The following is a 23,252-nucleotide window of genomic DNA, read 5'->3' on the forward strand; positions in this document are numbered from 1 at the left end:
AGTATCAGGCACTTAAAACCTTTGCATATAATTGTTAATCAAAATTTTTGTGTTTAGAGACAATTTATCATGGAAAGTAATTTAAAGTAATATTTTTAGAAGCAATATTAACATAAAGAATTATAAAACTTGCTCAGAGTAAAACCTGCAAAAGTGCTTTGGTGACTTTCAAGCTCAATTCCTGATGAGTCAAGCTATTTGCATTCCCAGTGACTTTGGCACTTTTGTAGTATGTCCTTTAAGCAGTTTCATTAAAATGGGAAGATGCACAGTATAAGTCTTATTTCACAGAAGTAATTTTCATTAGGAAGTTAAAATCTGATGGGAAAAATATTTGAAAACATGAGCAGAATTTATCTAAGGAATATTCTGTGAAGTATTTTCCCATTTTTGTCAGAAGTTAGACTGTAACCTGAAGTATAGGGAGTGTGAAACAGAATTTATTGAAACAGAATTCATGCTATTTTGTTCAATCCTTTTGAAGTCAAATAGCTCACTGACTTCAGCAAGAGCAGAGATAAGGCCACAGGTGAATGCTCTTGAAAGTTTTAACCTCCAGCACTATGCAATACAACAATGGCGATTACTGGCAAGCACGTAGCTGTAATGTAGGAAGAGCTTACTGTGAAGGAGAAATTGTGCTTTTGAGTGTCTGTTTTTTGAGTTTCCTTGTGAGGCTTGGGAATGTTCATGAGTGTTGCCTGCTTTTGCAGAGGCTTGGAGAACGGTGGACAGCAGTTTGTCGTTGGACTGAGGAACGACGAGTCAAGTTACAAGAAATTCAGCTTTTATGGCAAGAGCTGCTGGAAGAGCAGGTCAGTAGCTCTTCGGTTACCCAGAGCGTAAGAGTCTGGAGGTAAAACCCAACCATTAACAACTCTCAGAAAAAAAAAGCCTTGAAAACTAGATTTTGTGTTGTTGTTTGGGTTCCCAGCATTTCTTGAGGAGTAGAGTAGCTGTGCAGTGCAAGAGAAGTTATTTTTTGAAATGTAAGTAGGGAAGCTTATAGCTCCTTATAAAATAATTTTCAAAGTATCTTGCAACATGGCCGTGAAGTGAGTGTATCTGTGACAGTAAAATGACAATGAATCACTAAGTATTTAGTGGTTTGGTAATTACAGAAATTTTCCTAATTAAGGTGGATGTGCTTCCAACATGGATACACATACACAATTTTGCAAACAACTAATCATTAGATACTGTTTTCAAAATCAGGAACATGAAGTGTTTGGTCAATATAGAGAAGCATGCAGCTCATCTCATTTTACTGAGTTTGGGCAAACAGCTGAGTTGAGTGAAAGATGGCATTGTGAGTTTTGTCTTGCTTTGACATTGTGCATTTTGCACATGTATGGAATATACTGCTCAAACACAAATGGCATAAAAAATTTGGTAACACGAGTACATGTGTTAGGTTTGTATGCTTAGTGTTAGAGCTTGTTTTGTGTTTCAGCTTAAAATATTTGATGGCTTTTCCTTTGAAGATTTTACTTAAATTGTTTTGTTTTCTTAAATGATGGTATATATCACAGTAAGCTATTGTTTGAACTCTGCGGTACACACAGATTGCTTAGACATTTGAAAGAAGTAGAACAGTGCTGATATAGCTGTTGCCATCAGTTACAGCCTGCTTTCCTTGCCAAGATGTTTTGTCTGCTTATTTTGGGGTGGTATACATGTTTCTCCCTGGTCCCTCCTATATCTATTTGCAGTAAATTGATAAGCTGTATTTGCAGCTGATATGACCTTGCTAATCTGACCCAAGGTCCAGATTCTGTTTTATCCATTGCCAACTATCTATTTATATGTATTTCTTTAAAATACTGCAATGGCATATATGTACATACAGAAAATTGTGTGCTTACATTATCTGACAACTCCTGAGCAAGATAAGTCTTTGAGTTGAGAAGTAAGGGTTCCTCAAAAATCCTCACTCTGTATGTCAAGGTACAGACTTCAAGTGCTCTCAGTTTTGGTGACCCTATGTAAACATGTTTCTGTTCTCTTCCACCCTTATGTGCCTGGGGAGAAGAGACCACTCATTGATTATTACAATACTGTTAAGAGTGTCATCTTCTGTTGGCATTTCTTTGCTTTCAGCTTTTTAAAATTTGTATGTAATTGTGTTGCTCTGTAAAAATGAAAAAAATCAGTGTGTATTTAATGCAGAATGTCAGATAGCAAGTAATTCAAAAGTAGAAGTTTATTTCAGGTGGTTTACATCAGTCTATGTTTGCATACTTTGTTCAACTCTGAACAACGCATTTATTACTAACAGGTTTGAATTGCAGTTCTCTGTCCTCCAGAATTGTGAAGAACCTGCAAAAATTAAAATTTGAAACTAATTAAAAACCTGAATACAAACACGTTGTTAACACAAAAGTAATTAAAATATTTAGGTACTATAATTTTGCCCAACCAGATGGAGAGATGAGCAACAGCAACACATCAGCCTTTTCGTGTCAGCCTAGAAAATTGTTGGAAACCACATTGCCAAGTCAACACAATTCTTACCACTCAGGAAACAAATTCTTCAATCAGTGCCAGATATTTCTTAGCACCGTGATAATTATGTTTCAGTTTTCTGGAGAGAGTTGTCTTTGCTGATTTAGCAGAAATGAATTGAATACATTGAAGGGTTTTTAAGCTCCTCTTATGCATAAAATATGTTGGCTGGGATGACAGCATGATTTTTCCAGAGAGTATGTGGTATTATAGTTTTGTTTTTCACAGCCTCATGGCATTTCCACTACCATCATATTTGCTGTCTGTACATTCTGCGTATTGGTTTACATTGGCAATGTAAACTACCTTAACCCTTTGGCCCAGAAGTTGCTGTAGTCAGTTCTGGGATAATGCCAAAAATATACAGCTAGACTGAGGAGCCTAGTGGCTGCTGGAAATTGGGTTGTTCAAAGAACAAAAAGGTCTGCCTTGCTGTATGGTTTTATTTTTTTTTTCAAACACAGAGGAGTAGCAGTGTGCTAGTGGCTAAGCAACTGAACTTGATAAAGAACTGGGTATTCTAGTCTATGGAGGTGGTTGTGCAGCTGCAGCAATATATTGCAAAATATAATATAAAATGTATGAAAACATTCCTGATTCTTGATGCCAGCTATTGTTGGAGTTTCTATAAGAGTGCTATGTGAATGAGGAGAAGTGAGACCAAGGAGAGACTTCCTAGAAAAAAAAGTGGAAAAAGTTCAAGATCCCTGAGTTAGTGCTATCCAGAGCAGACCACTCCAGCTTTCAGCAGTTAGAGATTGTATTTGCTGAAGTTATTTTGCAACTGCAAGTAGGTACAGTAAACAGGGAGGTGACTAATTAATATCTGAGTCTTTGGCCAACTGCCTGGACTAAAAGCTCTGAATTATCGGTGATGTAGGTTCTATGAGAAAATATTTGTAATAACTGGTTTTCAATCACAGAGGAAGAAGGGTGGAGAATGGAAGAAAGCGTACATATCATTTTGATATATTTAATTCTAATGTAATTTTAAGTCCTACATCAGCTTTATGGTGGATATCTGGTTGCTACAAATTACTTTTTTGGGGGTGTGCTCAGATATATTGAGAAATGGTTTTGTTGAAATTGTTGGAAAGTATTGCGTAGTTCTCTGGTCTGATATTTTTGTCCCCTTTTATGTACTATTTTTGTTAATGCCAACTGAAATTTCTGCATATAAAGACTGCAGAACTGTGCTTTGAATGCAGAGATCTTAAAGTGGGAATTGTCAATAGCTGTTTGACAAACTTGGTATTTTTTGTACTGTTTTTCTTATGATCTGCAGTGCTTACTGAAAGCGTGGTTAACTGAGAAAGAAGAGGCTTTGAGTAAAGTCCAGACAAGCAACTTCAAAGATCAAACAGACCTGAGTGTGAATGTTCGAAAACTAGCAGTGAGTATTGTTATCCTGCTCTATCCTGTCAAATCTCATAGACTAAATGAATGGCAAATTACCAGTTTGGCCCCAGTAGGAGCTGTGAATGCATGATACTTTGGAAGCCAGGCCAGTATTCCCTCTTGCCAGATTCTTTCACTTGGACTTATAAAATTCGTACAACTCACTCTGTGGCCATTCCGTGTTGGTGTGCCAAGCTTTAGAACAGCTATCCTGGGTTTTTCACAAGGTTTTGAGCTAATTGCAGGCCACCAATCAGCCGTGTTTTCCAAAGGGTGGGTTTGTGGTGATGGGGTGTGTGTGTGTGTGTGTGTGTTTTGTTTTGTTTTGTTTTAAATACATCGGTGCAGCTTGTACCTCAACTGATCATTTGTAACTGTTACTCAAGAGATACTGTTGATTGCTCTAGGAGTTGTTTCAGGGATGTGCTCTTTTAAGATTGTCTGTTAGTGCCTTATTACGCAAGGGGACTGTTTTGAAACCTATGATGCATCTGGCTGAGGTAGTACTTTTTTTTTTTTTTTCTCTTTTTTCTCCCCAAGGAATTAAAAGCTAAGGGGTGGCAGAACCCTTGATGTTGTCTTTAATGTTTTCTTTTAATTTCAGATTTTGAAAGAGGACATGGGTATGAAACGGCAAACACTAGACCAGCTGAATGAGCTAGGTCAGGATGTGGCCCAAATCCTTGAGAATGACAGAGCATCCAGTAAAATTGATCAGGATCAAGAAGAACTAACTCAGAGGTGGGACAGTTTGGTTCAGAAGCTAGAGGATTACTCTAACCAGGTACCTAACAAGGCTTTATTACTTTTTAGCTGTTTAGATGTCTGTATGTATGCAAACCTCATTGATGCTGTCCAGATGAGTTCTTGGCATCAGGCTAGAGAGGTAGGTGAGTACTCCTTCACATGGGCCTGACTTAATCTGCTGATGAACCTTGTCTGCATTTTTTGGTCTTCAAAACCCCAAGTCGTTAACCTGACAAGTACTATTACTCCTTTCTCACACAGATTAAGCTTCATTTTTCTGATGAGTAAAGCAGGCTTGCCATGTATTATCAGTCAGTGCAAATGCCTTTAAACATTGTAAGAGTGCTGGGACTGGATTAAATCTGATACTAAAAGAAAACAAAGTCAAAACCCAAACCCCAGAATAGATAAATAAATGGGAGTCATACAAGCGTTTATGCTCTGTGAGTATGATTTCTCATCTGTTGAAAATAAAGTAGTTGTTTGTTTGACATGTAATGATGATAGCCAAGCTGGGTTGTTAAGTGTTTATTTTAGTATTTTGAGTGCTTGGTAATGTTTTTATTTAGACAGAACTCCCATTAGCTTCTCTGAGAATTTTGTTTGACAATTTTATGACTCATATGTCCCTTTTTTGTGATATTAAAGTGTTAATATGGTGAAGGCTGTGGCAATGATTCACGATCCTGTTAGTGTAAAGTGAATGAGTTGTGTGGTCTGAGTAGGGGTCCATTTCAGCCATGTGGCTTTGATTTGTTCTTGTGTTTGAGTCAAAGCACTGGAGAGTGTCAAATCCTGTCTTCATCCTTTCACTCCCCCTAAAGATCAAGCACATGCTGGGTACTTACACATTGATTCCTTCGGGACTTACTTTATAACCATACTTTATAACTTCTTAAGGAGTATGGAAGACTTCTCTTGAGTGAGTTTTTAGGACAAATCTCCTGTGGATCGACTCTTTCTGAGATCTAGGCTTGGTTTTATGGGGTATGAGTATAAAATATAAGAATTGTGTGTCAATAAATCCAAAGCACCTTGGTTCTTTCTGTGAACCAAGCAGTTATGAAACAAAATATATATAATGCTTATTTTGTTGATTTTTAGTTCACTTGGACTGGCACGAAATTCTAGTTGAACTGAGAATTCTGATGCGTGTTTCACATCATTAAAATAAGAATAATGGAAGTTTTTTCTCTGGAGTGCATCTGTGATAAGGGTGCTTCATGATGGCTAGATGTGGTCATTTGTAAGAGTGAATGAATGGGTTTTATGGCTGAATAAAAGGAGCTAAGCAAAACCAATTCAGTTCGTGTTTGAAATGGCATTTAACATTTTTGCTAAATTATTTTGTACAGGTAACTCAAGCTGTAGGAAGTGTAGGGATGTCACAGGCTGCACAGAAGACTGTTGCAGAAATAGCACCATTGAAGGAACAGGTTGTGGTTAAACAATCCAGACAGGAATTGCCCCCACCACCACCCCCAAAGAAAAGGCAAATCCCAGGGGACAGCGAAGCAAAGAAAAAGTAAGTATGCATTATTGCCATTTTCCTTTGCTCGCTAAATACTACATAGACTCATGTCTCTTAGTCTTGGCTTTTGATTCTTTTTTTGTGCAAGTTAGGAATACTTAAATGACAGTTGTGAGGCTTGGGTAACAGGAAGGGAATGTTATGTACAACCTCGTTTTCAGAGCAAGAGAAAGCCTGCAGCCTCCATGGATTTCAAAGGGAAACAGTGGTGTTTCATTTCTCAAAAAAGCAGATCTCCAGTCCTTTGTACTTCAGTTCCTTTGCTGAAAGATAGAATTAAGCATATTTACTTTCTTTTGGAAAAAATCTTCTCATCTTTGGTTAAAAAGTGTTGTGACAGTGTCAAGTATTTTGATTTATTTATTATTTATTTCTAACCTCCATTAAATATATGGGACAAATGGGAGAAACTGCAGAAAAAAGCTCAAACCTATTCTGTCTCCCTGGTATTTAGTAATAAGAACAGTATTGCAGTGATGGTCTTCTTTCACAAGTATATCTGAAGTGGTTGACTGATTTGTGTGTATAGAATCATAGGATGATTTGGGTTGGAAGAAACCTTAAAAGTCATCAGTCCAACACCCCTGACGTGATCAGGGACACCTTCCACTAGACCAGGTTGCTCAAAGGCGCATCTAACTCGATCTTGGACGCTGCCAGAGACAGGGCATCCACAACTTCCCTGGGCAGCCTGTTCCAGTGCCTCAGCACCCTCATGATGAAGAACTTCCTTTCTGTCTAATCTAAATCTATACTCTTTCAGTTTAAAGTCATTGCTCCTTGTCTTATCGCTACATGCCTGTGTAAAAAGTCCCTCTGTAGCTTTTTTGTAGGCACCCTTTAGGTACTGGCAGGCTGCTATAGGGCCTGCCTGAAGCCTTGTCTAGACTAAACAAGCCCAACTCTCCCTTGATTTTTTTCTCATGAAAAATTTGACTAACAGTGAATTCTGTGTTTGTTGGTGGGCCGTTTTTCCATGTTAGGATTTGCACTCTGTTAAGTAGTATAATTGTAGTATGGCATGACTTGTGGTCTAGTATAGTATATTTGTCTTTCTCTCAAATTCCATATTAGTTAATTTTAGGATCTGCTGTTTGTTTGTTTTTGTTTTGTGGTGGTGGTGAGTTGTAGGTTTTAGGCATAAGAAAGTTATGTTAGTGTAGACATGTCCAACTGTAGCCAAAAATATTAGGTTATGAGCTAATCTTTAGTCAGCTAAGCATTCAAATAGGTTTATCCACTGTCACTGCCATTAGTGCTTTAGCTTCTAGCTTTTTCCTCAGACTAAGTAGTGTTGCACATTTGTATGAAACCAAGAACTGTAATTCTTATTTGTCTTGCTCCTGAGGTTTAGTTTATTACTTTCAGAATACTCAGCATTGAGAAATATCTTTTGTGACATATTAAAAGAAACAGTAATAGTTTACATGAAGCTATGTATAAAAAGATGAGAAATAAATATCACTGTGCATTCTCAAATTGCTCCCAAGGCTGATACCAGGGACATAATTTTTACTGTGGCAGGTTTTTGAAAGTCCGTCTCTGTCCTACTGCCTGTGAGTAGTTCTATGAGAAACATTAATCTTGTGTGCAGCCTTGCTGTTTTGGGATTGAGTAACGTGCTGAACTTTAAGACTTCTGATTTTTCAGATAGTGACTGAATAGGGAAAAATTACAACAAAAATTGTCTGACCTTTTAAACCAGGTTTGATGCTGAAAGTGCTGAGCTCTTGAACTGGATTTCAAAATCAAAATCTGCCATTCAGGCCGCAGACATCAAAGAGTATAAGAAGATGAGAGAGACTTCAAACATGAAAGAAAATTTGAAGGTAAAATTGGGAGATAGTGTTCCAGTCAATAGAATATTTTGTCTCTAAGTTGGCTGTCAGCTGGAGGTGTGGGCTGATCTACATGCTTCATAGGGATTAAGTCCTTTAGCTAAATAGTTTCAGAACTTGGACGTACACGGAAATCTCTGACCAGCTGGGCACAAACTTTTGCTGATGTTGGGTTACACAATCCACAGGAAATTGTAAAAACATGTATTACTGATGTCTCCTTTGGAGTCCTGATAAATGTCTGTCTTCAGGGTTAGTATCTTTTCCACTAAGCAGCATATTTTGGCTTCGTGTTTCACAGTTGGAGATGGAATTGATTGACACCACTTTTATAGTTTTGTAAGAGTTGGGCCAGTGGGCTCCTAAGAGACCCTTTGAATCATGCTGTGACACTCTGCACACACTGTACCACCCATGGTCTGAAGTCCATTATAACGTTTGGACACCTTGATATTTCCTCTATTAATTTGTGAGAAAACCTCATAGTTACAAATCATGTATGGTATTGCTGACTTGCAAGACAGGATATGTAATTTTACAGGATCCTGTGGGAGCTACGAAATAACCATTTTATCTTCTTTTCCTTCTGTTCCAGGAATATACTTTTGCCCTTTTTTTTTTTTTTTTGTTCTTGAGCATACTTTGTTAATGAAGGCTTACTTAAGCTGCAGCAGGACCTAAACCTGCCTTTGAAATCAAAGACAATACTTAAAAATATCTATAAGGAGACTCCTCCTCAGTGCTGTAGTGCAAAATGGTGCCAGTAGGAATGTTTGGAATGGCAGTACTGTTGGAAATAAAAACCAAGACAATCCTCCAATAGTTTATTTATAGATCTTTATGAATGTTTGTAGCCCTTTATAAAATAGGCTCCAAGATGACCACCAGGTTCCCATGAAGAGCACTGTTTTTAAATGATTGGGCTCTAAGTGGGTAGGACAGTGTCTATTCTTCCCAACTCTGAAAAAAAAAAAATGCATACTGCTTCTGAATTTCCTGTAGCAAGTCTAAACCAGAGTAATGACCTTGGACATCAGCTTCAAAAATATTTTAATTTGGAGATAGTTTGTAGTCACGGAGGATATTGAAGTTGTGGCCTTGTGGCCAAGGAACTCCACTGTCATCTGTGGATGTTTTCTACTTCTTGGCTCACACAGGAACATTCACCAATATCTATGACTTGAAGGGAGGAACTTAGTCCTCTAAAAATCTCAGTAGACATATAGGATTTCCCTCACGATTTCTTTATGAAGGAGAGTGAAGCACTAGAGCTTATGAGAGTGGATTATTAGTGTGTTATAGTTCTTGCTAGCTGGACTTCTAGGGAACAGGTGGTCGTTTCATTCTACTGGAAATGTCGGTAGAGACTGTAGAGGGGAAGGAACTATTTAAAAAAGTGTCTTTTCTCCACTGTTTCACATTGAATAATTACAATTTTTTATCGCAAGTTACTTCTTCTAGCTGGTGTCCCAATATCTGATTTCACATAGCACGATTGTCAACCTTTTTAACAATATTTTATTCCTGATGGTGTTGTACTAGTCTCTGGCTTGCCTGGTTCATGTGAGAGCTAACTCCTTTTTCACTTATTTTCAGAAGAAAGAGAACTAATATGCATCTTGGAAAATGCTATATCCAGGAAAACTGAAACGTGTTTGGGGTAGTAGTGGGACAATATATGTTACAGGGAGGGCAGGAAGTCAAGAAGAATTACTCTGTCTGAAACTGTATTATTTTGGGGTTCACTTTGCAGGTGATTGAAAAAGAAAGAATTGAAAAAAGCCGAAAGTTAGATGAACTGAAACAGAGTGGACAAATTCTTTTGGATCACATGGGAAAGGGTGAGTGACTTGAAGGTTTTTCTATTATGTGATTTAATCATCTGAGTTACTGGGCTACTGAAATACACTATCTCCAGTTAAACATTGCAATGTATTCCTTCCCTCTCCCTCCATTTTCTTGCCTTCAGAGACGCTGTTTATTGTTACTGTTACTGATTATTGATATGTTTTCTTTCTATTAAAGCTTACAGAAAAGCAATATTACTACTCTCTGTTTAACATCTGTGTTCATTTGCAACCTTTTAATGGTTATTTTTATTGAAAGAGAAATAATTTCTTAAAATGACAGTAACGTACTTTTGCGGGAAGGAGTTGTTTTAACTTGTGTGGATATTCTAAGTATAAAATTTTAAAATATAACTGCCTTGAAGTGGAAATTTTGAAATCAAATTTGTGCTTGATAAATGTGTCTATCTCTATTTGTAGTTTTCTCTTTTTCTGTGAAAACTGTCAGTATGTTTTGATGGTACAGTCACAATTTATGGTTCAAAGGCAAGAGAGAAGCCTACGTGCTTGAGAAAATGATTGATTGTCAATTAAAACACGTATCCATGGAAACTTGTAATTAACATCAGTTAGAGCTGAATCTTTAAACCTTGCCAAAATCTTGTCATAATGACAAAACCCCATAAGTGAAAAGTGACTTTTTCCATAAAAGAGCTGCTCATATTATCCAGACTGGGTATGAACTTGGCTTCTGGTGAAGTTTCTGTGACTGGTAGCATTCAAACAGGTGACAGGATGGTATCGCTGTCGTGCATTCTGACCCAGGATCCCTTTTGGAAAATGTGGATTTCCATTGGATTTCCCAACTGTCACATTTTTTCCAGCCAGCCCAAATCTGCTAAGCATCTCAAATCCTCCCCTTATTGCCTGCTACAGCTGAGGCCTTTTACAGTGGGTGCCAGTGCCCTGAGGCTGATGGTTGGAAGCCACTGATTTGACCTGGAGTTTGAATTGTAAAAATTTGTAGCAGTTTTCTTCAAATGTGGATGGAAATCTTCCCTCCCTCCCCACCTTATAAACTCCTCCAGCTGTGATAGATCATAGCTATGAAACCAGTATCTGTTGATCGTAATGAGAAAAGCATAATTCAAAAGCTGCTTTGTATCAGCAAAAAAATAAGATAAAGAAATTGCCTCCCAATGCTTTACTGTCTTAAAGGTTGGGATCTGTAAAAAATAACCAATCCACAGCCCCTGGCTTTGTTTGGGTCTGCTAGTATGTTTTGTCCAGCTCAGAATACCAGCCCTTCTCTCCAAAACCAGGCCCAACTACACCTGTGTGGAATAATGCACAGCACTGACATGCACGTCTATATATCCATTTCTATCTTGGGATGGATACAGGCCATGCTGTAATGGCAGTGACCTATCATTGTGTGCACCCTGCTCTTATCTGGCTGGTTGCAGCTGCTGCACTTCTGTGTTGTAGAGATGCCAAGTGTGTGAAGCCCATGGAGGATCTACAGAGCAGAGCATTCAAGTGCCCTTGCAGAAGCTGGCTGGCTTCCCTGACCAGAGCTCTGGGCTCCACTTATGCTAAAGCAGTGCAGCAAAAAAAACCAAAAATGCCCTTCCATATGACTCTCCTCCTTAACAATTCTGTCGTTTAGATGGGAGTATAAGTTCAAATGACCCAAATATGCCTTATATAAAGAAGTGGTACCTTAAAAGAGAATCTGCATCAGAAACTTGCAGTGGCAAGAATGTGCTGTTGAGTGCACATTGCACTGAATTTTCTTGTTATGTAGCAAAATTGTCAATCACTTCTGGCACTTGAGGAAATAAAAGAATAAGGAATGGACGGGAGGTCTGTTCGCTTCTGCTGCTGGATCCTCAAGTAATGCATTGATTTGTCAAAAAGATGGTATAGCAAGCGCTTCATGTAGTCACTGTGAGTGGGAAATAACCTTTTATTTTGTTGTGTTGCTTTTGTAGCTATTCATATTACCTAGTTATTAATCAGGTCTGCATGCAATGTGACATTGTTAGCCATTGCTCCCTCTCTCTTTCAGTCTGACAGGATTTCCATCTACGTTTCCAATGAATTTATGGCTACCTCCCAACTTGCTGCTTCCCTTTTCCTTTGCAGAGTCTAGAATCATGAAAAAAAAAAAATAAAAAAAAAATCACAGAATGCTTACCTAAATAAAGTTTATTTTGCTCAAATATACATATCAACATTTACACACAAATCATAATGTTAGAGAGAGTCATGATGGTCAAGAGTCAGCTCATAGTTGTAGATTCAAAAGTTATCAAGGAGAAAGAAAAGCAGTGAAGTATCTCGCCTTTCATTTTAATATTTATGTGGAAATTAAAAGCTGAGACTCTGTTAGTAATAATTACAGTTTTATGCATTGTGGACTTGGAATCAAAGCATTTTGCACATTAAATGCCGATGTGCATCTGTATCTGAAGAGAGGAAAGTTTAAATACCTGTTAATCAAAATGTGTTGCAGTTGATATAACAATTTATGTAATCTTTTTAGAAGGACTTTCTACAGTGGATATAAAAACTGTTATGGAGAAAATATTGTCAGGGTGGAAAGATGTGGTTCAACATCTGGAAGAAGTGGCCAGAAAGATCAAGTACCAGGAAGATATAAATGCTTATTTTAAGGAAATGAGTGAGCTTGAGAAGACTTTAATTGAGAAGGATGGCTGGCTTAAAAATGACACTTCTTCAGCATCCCAGCCCTCAGCACTCCTGAAAGAGCTGTGTCAGGTGAGTCTGGAAAAACTTCATAATTTTGATTGTAAGCTGTTATGAGCACAGAATACCCCAGAGGAGCTTAGCCTAGTCAGTAACATAACTCAAAATTTATGAGGCATCCCAATTTGACTGGAAGATTTTGGTACCTGTGTCACAGAAGTACTTTACTGATGTTGCCCTGGTATTAGCAATGTGGAGGAGCTGTGAAAATCTTTAACTTAACAAGGCAAGTGGAAGATTTTTTTTTTTTTTTTTAATCTTCCACAGCGGGAGTTAACTCATCTTGTAAGCCTGAGTCCACGGTTTGAACACCTGAAAGCCACCTGCAAGGCACTCACCTCTCAGCCCATGCCTCCAAACTTCATTCAGGAGAGCCTGAACCATTTTCTTGATCACTTCAAGTTGACTTGTCAGAAACTAGAGGAACGTCACCAGCAACTGAAGGAAGGTAAATATATATCTATTTATTTTAATATAAGCCCTCCTGATACTTGTATTCTGATTTTTTGTTGTTGTGTTGTTGTTGAGCTGTTTTGAAAACTCAGTGAATTCTGGTAGTTTTCCTGCTTATTCTGGGAGGCTTTGGGTTAGACTGACTAAATCCTTTTCTTCACCTGAAAGAATATTTTTATGACCCCCTCTGTGCACACTACAAAATATATTGTTCCATGGTGTTAAGTGATTACACAAGGATGAAACATTCCTGAAACTACATTTAAGGAATTAGCAAAACATATTTAAGGTGGATAATATAGTTTGAAAAGCTGTGTCTCTCTGTCATTTGCAGAAATAAATAATGATACTGGAAATGAAAAATGGAAGATTAAAGGAACCTTGTAAAATTGAAGTGCGCATGTGAAATTTATTCTCTTTCATAGCTTTGTTGAGGACATTAGTCATACATAATTCCTTTTGGATATTTCACCTTTGAAGTGATTTAGAACCTGGCTTGCTTTTCTGGCGCTTTCTACTTGGATTTTTGTTGCATTGAAAATTTCATTAGGAGCATTCAAACCAGTCATGCTGGCTTCTAAAGGATTTTAAATGTAGTGCACGAAAATATGTAGTTCTGATATTTTACAGCTGAATAACAAGAGCACAGACCTATAAGGAGTTTTTTTCCTTAGTTTTCATTTTGTTTCTGAGGAATTCAAGGAAATGTTTTGCTAACGGCCTCAAATGGAAGAGCATTAAATCTTTATTCTATGTGTAATAAAAATAGAATCAATTATGAAATTGTTAGGCCATCTATATAATGTGTTGCACTCTGCCTGCATGCTTCAATTACATCTGTGCAGAAAACTGTATGAATAACGTATGTGCCTGCCACGCTCAAATTACAGGGTATGTTTTCATTCTTACTATGAAGAATGGTTATTTTGTGGATATTCTGAGTTCATGTACTTTAGAATAATTTTATTGATATTGTGTATTTTGGATTATTACATTATGTGACAAAAATACACCTTATTTTTTCATTCCACACATTGCTTGAGGTGTTATTAGTATATTTAAACCAGTTTATAACTTGGTAAAAACGCCTCATACATTGTAAAATGTTAAATTGTGTTTATGTATTATTTTTAAATTATAATTTCTCTGCAAATTGTGTTGTGCTAAAGAACAGAGGAAAATGTCAGTTCATGCTTTCAGTTGTTTATTCACTCATGGAGTGCTATTTAGCCCTGTCTCTGTGGGCATTTTTAATGGGAATTGTGACTTAACTTTTTTTTGTCAATTGGAGGCTATTTTAACTTATTTATTTTCCTTCAAGATTTTCTGTAGTTTAGTGACAGTGTACCTATTTGCTTTTTATTGAATTTTTTCCCTTTTAAATTGATGCTGGCTTTTTGAGAAGAAGATGATAGATAATTCTGATTCTCTCTAGAAACACAGACTCATTCCTTACTTATAAGTGGTTTGGCAGTTCTGACAGAAAGCTGTTGACAGGCTACCTGGTGAGTCAGAACAAGGCTTAGTTTAATTTTCACTTGTGGTAGGAACGAAATTGCTTAAGAATCCAAGGCCAGAGAATGTGCATACCACAGTACGGGTCTTACAGCTGAAATCCTGTTTGCTGCAGTTTTCTGAATCTGATGTTTTCATTTTGAGATGCCGGAGTGAGGTGCTGCCTCCTGCCTGGGATTCCACAGAGGGGTGGCCCAGGCAAAAGCTGAGATGCAGTCAAAGATTGCAAGCAGATATTCTGCCCAGACTTTAATTACCTTTTCAATCTTCCCAGATAGTGTCTCTGTTCAGGCAACAGGCTGAAAGCTGATATTTGTATATATTTCTGTATACATATATATATACAAAAGTGAAAAAAAACCCTACCCAAACCCTACTATTACACTAATACATAATTAATGTATGTGTTTATATATATGTATATATAAATGTTACCTTATATATTTACTGTATGTAGTGTGTATATTTAACTTTGTGTAATATATGGCTATTATATATCCTATACTTCAGATTCTATATATAGTAGACATCTGTGTGTGTATAAATAGTAGATATATCTAAATCTTTTTAAAACAAAAAATATTAAATTGTGGGTATATAGGCCTGCAAAAGGCCAAGTACTATTGATTCCACCACTCTGTCCACCTCAATAGATTGAGTTACTTAGGTGTATAAGAAAATTCTAAAAATGGGATTGAGTTGTGAATTAATTTTTTGGGTGAGGAGGGTGTGTGTGTCTGTCATCATCTGTTTATTGTTATGGACTAGGGAAGTGATTGTCCATCTGTCGATGGCTCAGTTTTGGGCCCCTTGCTACAAGAAAGACATTGAGGTGCTGGAGAGAGTGCAGAGAAGGGCAATGAAGCTGGTGAGGCACCTGGAGCACAAGTCTGATGAGGAGCAGCTGAGGGAACTGGGGCTGTTTAGCCTGGAGAAAAGGAGGCTGAGGGGAGACCTTATCACTGTCTACAACTACCAGAAGGCAGGTTATAGTGAGGTGGCTGTTGGTCTGTTCTCCCAAGTAACAAGAGATAGGATGCGAGGAAATGGCCTCAAGTTGCATCAGGAGAGGTTTGGATTGGCTATGAGGAAAACTTTCTTCACCAAAAGCGTTGTCAGGCATTGGAATGGGCTGCCCAGGGAAGTGGTTGAGTCACCATCCATGAAGATGCTTAAAGGATGTGTAGAAGAGTTTCTTAGGGAAATGATTTAGTGGTGGACTTGGGAATGTTAGCTTAATGGTTGGAACTGATGATCTTAAAGGTCTTTTCTAACAAAAACTATTCTATGATATTTGTATAGTATTTGTATATTTAATATTTTTTAAAGGAAAAAAACATTGCTATCAGCAGAAGAGTATTTAGCTCTTGGAAGGTCTCACCAGGATTCAATGCACAAGTGTATCTCACATGATTTTGGATAACTTTGATTATGTTCACATCTCTTAAAATTTGGGTTTTGTTTCTATTTCCTTACCTTGTATTTTGTTCCATTACTATTTTTAATGATATCAGAGACTGAAAACCAGCCAAGCCAGGACTACTTGGACTCCCTGCAGCAGCTGAAGGAGATGCTGAGTGAGCTGGAGTGCAAGCAGCAGTCCATCACCAGTGGACTGAGCGACCCCAGTAAGGTTGAGAAGGCTCTGCAGCAGGCAAAGGTGACTCTTGCCTCCACACTGAAGCGAGGAAGTTGCTTACTCCATTACTGTCATCCTCCTTTCCTCCTGCCTGGTTTTCAGTGGTGTAACTAAAACATTACTCAGAGGGAAGTTGATCAGGAGTGGTGTGCAGAAGCAGCCTCAGGGGATTGCTTGCTGAAAGCTGGATCACCGCAGGCTGCTGAGGGACATGTCCAGGAGAGGGCTGGGGATCTCTGGACCTGCAGACTTCACAGCTTCTCTTGCTGCCTGGGCCAAGAGACAAGGCTGAGAGAGCTGGGGTTGCTTGGTTGGAGGAAGAGGAGGGTCTGGGCACTTTATATGTTTTTGGGGGCTTTTTAAATGTAAGTCTATCTATCTATATATCTATATCTGTGGAAGGAATGAAAAAACAGGTCCTGGTATGTCTACACTGCGGTTTCTCTTGTGGCTGTGGGGTAGCGTAGCCATTGCTTTCCTAACTTGAGTGCCAGCTGCTTAATAGGTGGTTTGGACACCTCTGCTGCAATAACTACAGTGGCTGGAATAACACCACTGAATCTGTGCTATGCTCACAAAACCTTTGATGGACTTGCACTTGTATGTAATTGTGTACCTATTGTATGGCTAACACTGGAAGCAGACAGATATTATTTTTTCTTCAATTTTTTTGTTGTAGACAGTTTGTGAGACACTGGAAGCCCAGAAACCCAGGGTAGATAAACTTGCTGAAGAAACCAAGGCTTTGGAGAAACGTGCTTCTTTGGATATAAAAAAGGTTTACATGCAAGAGTTCAAGCATATGCAGGGACACTGGGACAAGTTAAAGCTCAAAATATCCAAAGATGTTAAACTGCTGGAAGAAATTACATCCAAGTTGAGAATATTTGAGGTAAGATGAAAGGATTTGTTTTGTTGCATAACTCAATTGTTCAAGAGACCTTTCTTTCTATGTGGTCCTGCAGGGGTCCAGATAACTGATTGAGAAGTGAAATGCTGATGGAACAGTAGTCTAGCAGAGGCTGGAAACATATATAGTGTATCTGAAGCAGGATAGCAGAAGACTTTAACATGAACAGGATATTTTTTTATCTTTTAATAGAGTTACTTTTCACTTAAAATTAGCATTCCCCTTCTTTCAATACCAGAAGCAAAGGTTACACTGAAGTGAAAGGTATGTCAGCTGTGCTATTGAAGCCTGGATCCTACCAGAGGCTGAATGCCCTCTGTTGTGGCTGGTGTCAGATGCCCAATGCTCTACTAGTTTGACATCTAAAATTGAAATTCCATACTGGCTACAGAAAACCTGCTCCTTCAAGTGGAGCTTCTGTCAACAGTAATAAAGAATTAGTACAGCCTGTTTAAAAAAAGTAAAGAAAATACTTAGGTGTAGTGAGCTTTCCAGTTCTAACAGACAACCCCTGAAGTGACAGGAAGGAGAGTTAAAGAATTAAGATTGATCAGTACTCTTAAATATATATATGCACACACACACATATGGAATCCTGTATAGCAGAAAATCCCAATGCTTTAAAAATGAAGGTATTAAAAGTGAGGGCATTTAAAGAGTATTTAGATGTTTAGCCCATTGATAGAGAGAGGACCAATCAGTACTTAAGTAACTCAATCGAGATTGACTGAGTATTTACTGATTAGATTGACTTCTTTGTGTTTGTTTGAAGTTCCTTCTTGAGACTGTTTATATTCCTCTGGGAAGAGGAAAAAATAACAAAAACTAAGTATATCGTGATTTAGCCCATGACGATATTAGTGTGACCCAAAGGTTAGAGAGGCACAAACTGTTCTTCAGTATCAGCTTGGAAGTATAAACTGATCAGAGCAGTATAAAAGCCCAAATGTGGTGCCACTTTTTTTTTTTTCTGGAGCAATGTCTAATCAGGCTTTAAATTTCATATTATTTTCATTTTATATTGTGAACTTCATAAAGTGAGAAAGTGCTTGTAGAGATTCTCTGTCTCTTGGGATGAAGGCACATGCTCATTTGTGGAAAGAAATCTGTATTTTCACATGCATTAAACAAATTTTAATGTGTGAAATTATTTATGGTCTTTTGTATTTAACAGAATATGTATCACACGATTTATAAAAATAAGTAACTTCCTGCATGTGCCACTTCAGAACATTGGTGTCATGCATGCACACCACCACTTTTCAACAAAAGTTTCTTTCAGTCTTTCTCTCCCCTACCTCTGAAGCAGAAAACTGATCTTTTATTTGACAGTGGATTCAAACTTCACGGGTGGTTGTGTGTTCGTTTTTTATCTATCTATGTGTTTATTTATTTATTTAGCCAGAGAGACTCTTTAATGACTGCTCAAGTATAGATATGTGTTTAAACTGAAATTTATATCAGTAAGGCCAGCTAGTTGACTTGCATGATGCTGCAGTGAAAGCTGGACAAGCTGTTGCTGGTTGTTCAGAGTAGTAAAAGCCTCAAGCCCTTTATTTTTCTGTTTATTTTATTTTATTTTTTTTTTAAACTGCAAGCCTGGAAGAAGTCATAGTAGGGCTAACAGACTGTAACTAAATTACAGTTAAAAGCAGAGTACACGCACATGTGCCCATGAAAAATTTTACTTGGGGATAAAGGCTGGAGGGAAAAGCTTGCTCCTGCTCATGAAGTGTTATTTGTTTCAGGACTTGAGCTGCTCCTGGCAGTTTGTATGTGTATGAATAGCGTAGGCATGGTAGTCCAGTCTAGGCTAGTGAACTTGTAAATGGAAGCCACAAACCAACCTATGAATAGGAGAAGGAACTGCAGGAAAAATGTGTATTTCTTTTATACAAAACTTTTACGTAATATAGGCTGTATTACCCGAAGGATTAAAGCTGTCCCTGCTCCCCATCCTCTTCCTTAAAAACATGTTCAGGAATATGTGTACTTTTGCACCTACATTTAAAAGAGATTCTGCTTTGTCTGGTTCCTTCACAGCCACCCTTCTGCGGCTGCTTGTGGCAGCATGGGGGGTGATGTGGGCTTACGGAGGAGCTGATGCTGCTGGGTAGCAGGAGTGGACTGCCCAAAGTGAGCTGCCTTCTACACGAACCTAAAAGAAATTAACTTCTAGGGCTTAGCCAAGCCTCTGGTGATTATTTTCCAGCAATCACCTCTTCATTATTTTTTCTTCTGACTTGTACTATATCCTACTATGTCTTATTCTCTTCCCCTCCTTCTCGTTCTGGTTACACTTACTAGTTATTTAGAGGATAGAATAAATATTCTGCATGTAAGCCTGCCTCAATATCCTTTGTGTGACAATTTTCTAGTTGTGTTCTTCAAATGATTGCAGTTTTCCAGTTGCCCTGATTGTCTTACACTGAGCAAGACCTACTTACCTCATCACTTTTAGCAGCATTTTTTTTTCTTCTTTAATTTCTTATAAGTGCAGCATTCTTTCTGCACTTGAATTGTGTTCAGTTGAGTGGTCCGTACATGCACCGACTTTCCCAAATCATGGCTTTACCTGGGTGAAGAATGGCTCCTGAAAACTGAAATTCTCTCTCATGTTTAACCGAGAGTAGAGTACCTGTGTGCTGTATTAGCGTGGCACGGTTTTATTTAGTAATCAATTATTCAGTTTTTTCAGCTGAAGGTGAAGTGCCCTGTTCTCCACAGCTTCTCAAACTGATGTTGGTACCACCATGTATATGAATCACTGACTGATGAAAAATGTGTATTTTCATGCCTGTGGGAGTTTTGAAAAACTTTGGAGAGCAGAGCATTGAAGCTATGTGCTGTCATATAGACCTGAGAAGAGAATTTTGTCCTCTGCTAGACATTAAAAACTTTCCTGTTACCTTAAAAAGAAGTACAGAAGCTGAAAAAGAAATTAAAACAGAAAAAACAGTGGAAGTAATTATTAAATAATTGAAAATGGAAGAAATACATAGTGGTGCTACCTGTAGAAATACGGAGCTTGCACTGGAGTTGTGTTCTCATGAACTGATTTTTAAAGTACGCAGTTCCTGTGTTTCATAAAGCTGTCAGTGGATGGATAGTGATGTATTTATATAAATTCTCCAATTTTTCCTTTTGAAGGAGTGGTACTAATCTATACAGAGATTTTTGTAGTCTAGCACTGTATGAATAAAAATGAGAATGCAGAGCAAGTTGAATAAAAATGCTGTGGATGGCGCTGAATAGATCAGGATGGAACTTTCACTGCAAGAAAGATTCCTATGGGAGACAAGGTATAAGGTCCTGGTGCAGACATTGAATGGGTCAGTACTGGAGATGTGATACCAAAGACTTAAGGTTAGTTTGGAGAATGGCTGGGCAGTATCTCCTTGGTTAAGAAAGGAGATGAAGTGTCTGGCTATTAAAGGAAAAAAAAAATGGGGGAGAAAAAAAAAAGTGAATAGCGACCTTTGGAGAATGTGTGGGCATGTGCAGCTACGCACAAATGTTGGTTTATTTTTAGTGTTTCTTTTTTTCCTAATTCATCATTAAAAGCTGGCATTTCCTAAAACTGCGCTTCTCACATTTAGGTGGTTGGAAAGAAACTGAACATAAGTATTTACATTTCAACAGTGAGCAGACAGGTGCACAGTGCTTACAGTGTCCTTGTTATTTGGATGAGTAGATCAGTGTCAGATCTGCCTGTGGGTCCTGCCACTCAGGTGGCCCTTCTGTGATTTGTGGTGTGACAGAGGCTCCCCCAAGCTGACAACACATGCATTGGTTGCACGATCTGTATTTTACAGTGAGACTGTCTGTACTGGTCATGTGAAGGGAAAAGCAGACAAGGCTAATTTTATCAGATATGCCTTGTATTTTCCAGAAGAGCATTTCTGTATCTTGTGCTCTGTTATCATATCTCTAATGACATGTGGCTTGTTGTATCTTTAATTATATATCACATTCAGTTATTTTAAATCTAATCATAACTGAACATCATGTTTTCTCTAGGAGTGAAAAAGTTAAAATTTAGCACATTTGATCTTTATTCTTGCCTGAAATAAATTTTAGAAACCAATTCAGTGTTGTAGTTTGTCTGAAATTTGTGAGCTCTTGTACATCAACAACCTACACTGTTATTTGACCATTGGTAATTATTTACCAGGACAGTGCAGGAGCATTTACTTCATTAAACTTCTGTAGACTTGACTTGTGATTCAGCAAGTTATTTAAATATGCGCCTAACTTTGTGAGTAATCCCATTTAATTCAGTTCAGCTACTTATGTAAGTAGCTTACTGTAAGCAAGCTAAATTAGGTATATGCTAAAATGCCTTGTCAAATGGCAGCCTTTATAAATATGTACTTTTTTACATTAAGCTATGGTTCACTGTTAAGCCTCCTGGGGTCTATTTTTTGGAAAATGATTTCCAGGCTAATCAGCTGCAGGAATGTCCCCCAAAATAGAAAAGGAATGAACAAAATGTCACAACTTTGACCTGAAATGGTAGCATGGGCCTAAAAATAAACATGATCTTAGTCTAATGGGTTTTCATTAGTGCAGACAGGTTTTTTGAGAAGCAGTATATAATGTATTGATCTTATAAGAACTATTATTGCAGTGCTTTAAAGGAAATAAAGTGTGTACTTTCCTCCTCGGTGATGTGCAGAGTGGAAGGTGAAGCTGACTCAGCTTCTCAAATAACAGTCCTCTGTGATGATGATTGTGTCTGAATAAAAAGATGTCATCTCTTAAAAAACCCAAACAAACAGTGCAAAAATGTTGATTGAAAAAGGCCAACTATATTATTATACTAAAAAAAGATGGTCACATAACTCAGTTGAAGCAGGGCAAGTTAAAACTTTCTCCCTGCTCTAAGTCTGAGCTGGCTTTCTTTGTAAGGGTGATTGAGAACACCCACAGTGGCATGAGAAGGAGATCATAGATATTTTTTTAGTGGTTAGTCTAATTTTCTGTGGTATTTTCCATTTATGCCTGCGTTTCTATGTAAGGTGAATGGGTTTCCCAGCATGGCTTCTACCTGTTACTTGTGTTTAGTGTTACCCCCTCCTTTTCTCCTCACATGGATTCCGGGAGGGCCCTCTCTTTTCCTTGGAGTGCAATATGCCTCTCGAATGAGTGTGATGGAAGCAGTCGTATATGGTTTTTATCATCAGGAAGATGCTGTCCCCAGCCTTCAGCCAGGTCCCTCATGTGAAGGGCAACCACATACTTCTTGAAGTCTTACTTGCCTCCTTAAGCAATCCTGTGGTTTTCTGTGATAGGCTGGAGCAGTGCAGCCTCAAACTATGCTGTGGCATGGATGGAAGAGTATCACTGCAGTAAATTTAATTTTCATGAAAGTTTGTGAACAGAGAAATTGGGAGGAAAAAAAAATGAACTCCAAACCAAAAATGAAACCAAAGGCGGTCTGATTTAAAACCAAGGCAATGCTAGCAGCTTGTAGAATATTCTTTTGACGCTGCTAGAAATTGTTGAATTGTAACAGCCATACACTCTTCATCATGGCATTGTATCAACTCTTTGTTATTATGTTTGCTTTAGGCTAATTCAAAAGTTGTTCAAAAGTGGATGGATGGTGTGAAAGACTTCTTAATGACAGAAAAGGCTGTTCAAGGAGATACTGAAGGACTTCAAAGACAACTTGACCAATGCATAGTGAGTTTTGCTCTTTTAAGGACTCTTTTGAAATAAATAATGACTAGCATATTTTTATGATTTTGCTTCTTTTAATAAAATATTGTCCATGGCATGTTCCATAAAACCTGCCAGAAAAAAGTGTCTTGTATTTCTTCAAGGCATATTTTAGTTGGTTCCTCACGTGTAGCCATAACCCTTTGTACTTTTCAGAGGTCTTCACTGTATTTAAAAATACTCTTCTACAAGTTGACATTGGATCCTCTGAAAATGTTTGTATATTTCTTCCAGTTTTGTGATTAAGGAATTGAATCTGTGAGTGAAAAGTGCTTTCTTCATGGGACTCCCAAGGGCAATAAAAATAACAATTAAATAACTGTGAAACTCTTAGGGTTTAGGAGTTGTATGTACCTTACAAGCAAGATTCCTTCCTAGTTAATAGCACATAATGATCACAAATAGGTAGAATTTCATCTTATAGTAAGTGATT

At 37.9% G+C, this 23,252-nt stretch overlaps 1 protein-coding gene across 4 annotated transcripts in view; it reads left to right on the forward strand.

Moving 5' to 3' along the window:
* UTRN (utrophin) overlaps positions 1–23,252 on the forward strand; it is a 369,822-nt gene that overhangs the window by 90,308 nt on the left and 256,262 nt on the right. For all 4 annotated transcript variants that reach the window (XM_082049170.1, XM_082049169.1, XM_082049171.1 and 1 more), the window contains 11 exons: positions 714–815; positions 3,791–3,898; positions 4,508–4,687; positions 6,006–6,175; positions 7,887–8,010; positions 9,773–9,860; positions 12,355–12,590; positions 12,846–13,026; positions 16,061–16,206; positions 16,865–17,077; positions 22,670–22,783. In XM_082049170.1, coding sequence (XP_081905296.1) covers positions 714–815; positions 3,791–3,898; positions 4,508–4,687; positions 6,006–6,175; positions 7,887–8,010; positions 9,773–9,860; positions 12,355–12,590; positions 12,846–13,026; positions 16,061–16,206; positions 16,865–17,077; positions 22,670–22,783 — 1,662 coding nt within the window. The remainder of the gene's footprint in view (positions 1–713; positions 816–3,790; positions 3,899–4,507; positions 4,688–6,005; positions 6,176–7,886; positions 8,011–9,772; positions 9,861–12,354; positions 12,591–12,845; positions 13,027–16,060; positions 16,207–16,864; positions 17,078–22,669; positions 22,784–23,252) is intronic.

This window comes from Streptopelia decaocto (genome assembly GCF_964273445.1).
Source record: "Streptopelia decaocto genome assembly, chromosome: 3".
Lineage (NCBI taxonomy): Eukaryota > Metazoa > Chordata > Aves > Columbiformes > Columbidae > Streptopelia > Streptopelia decaocto.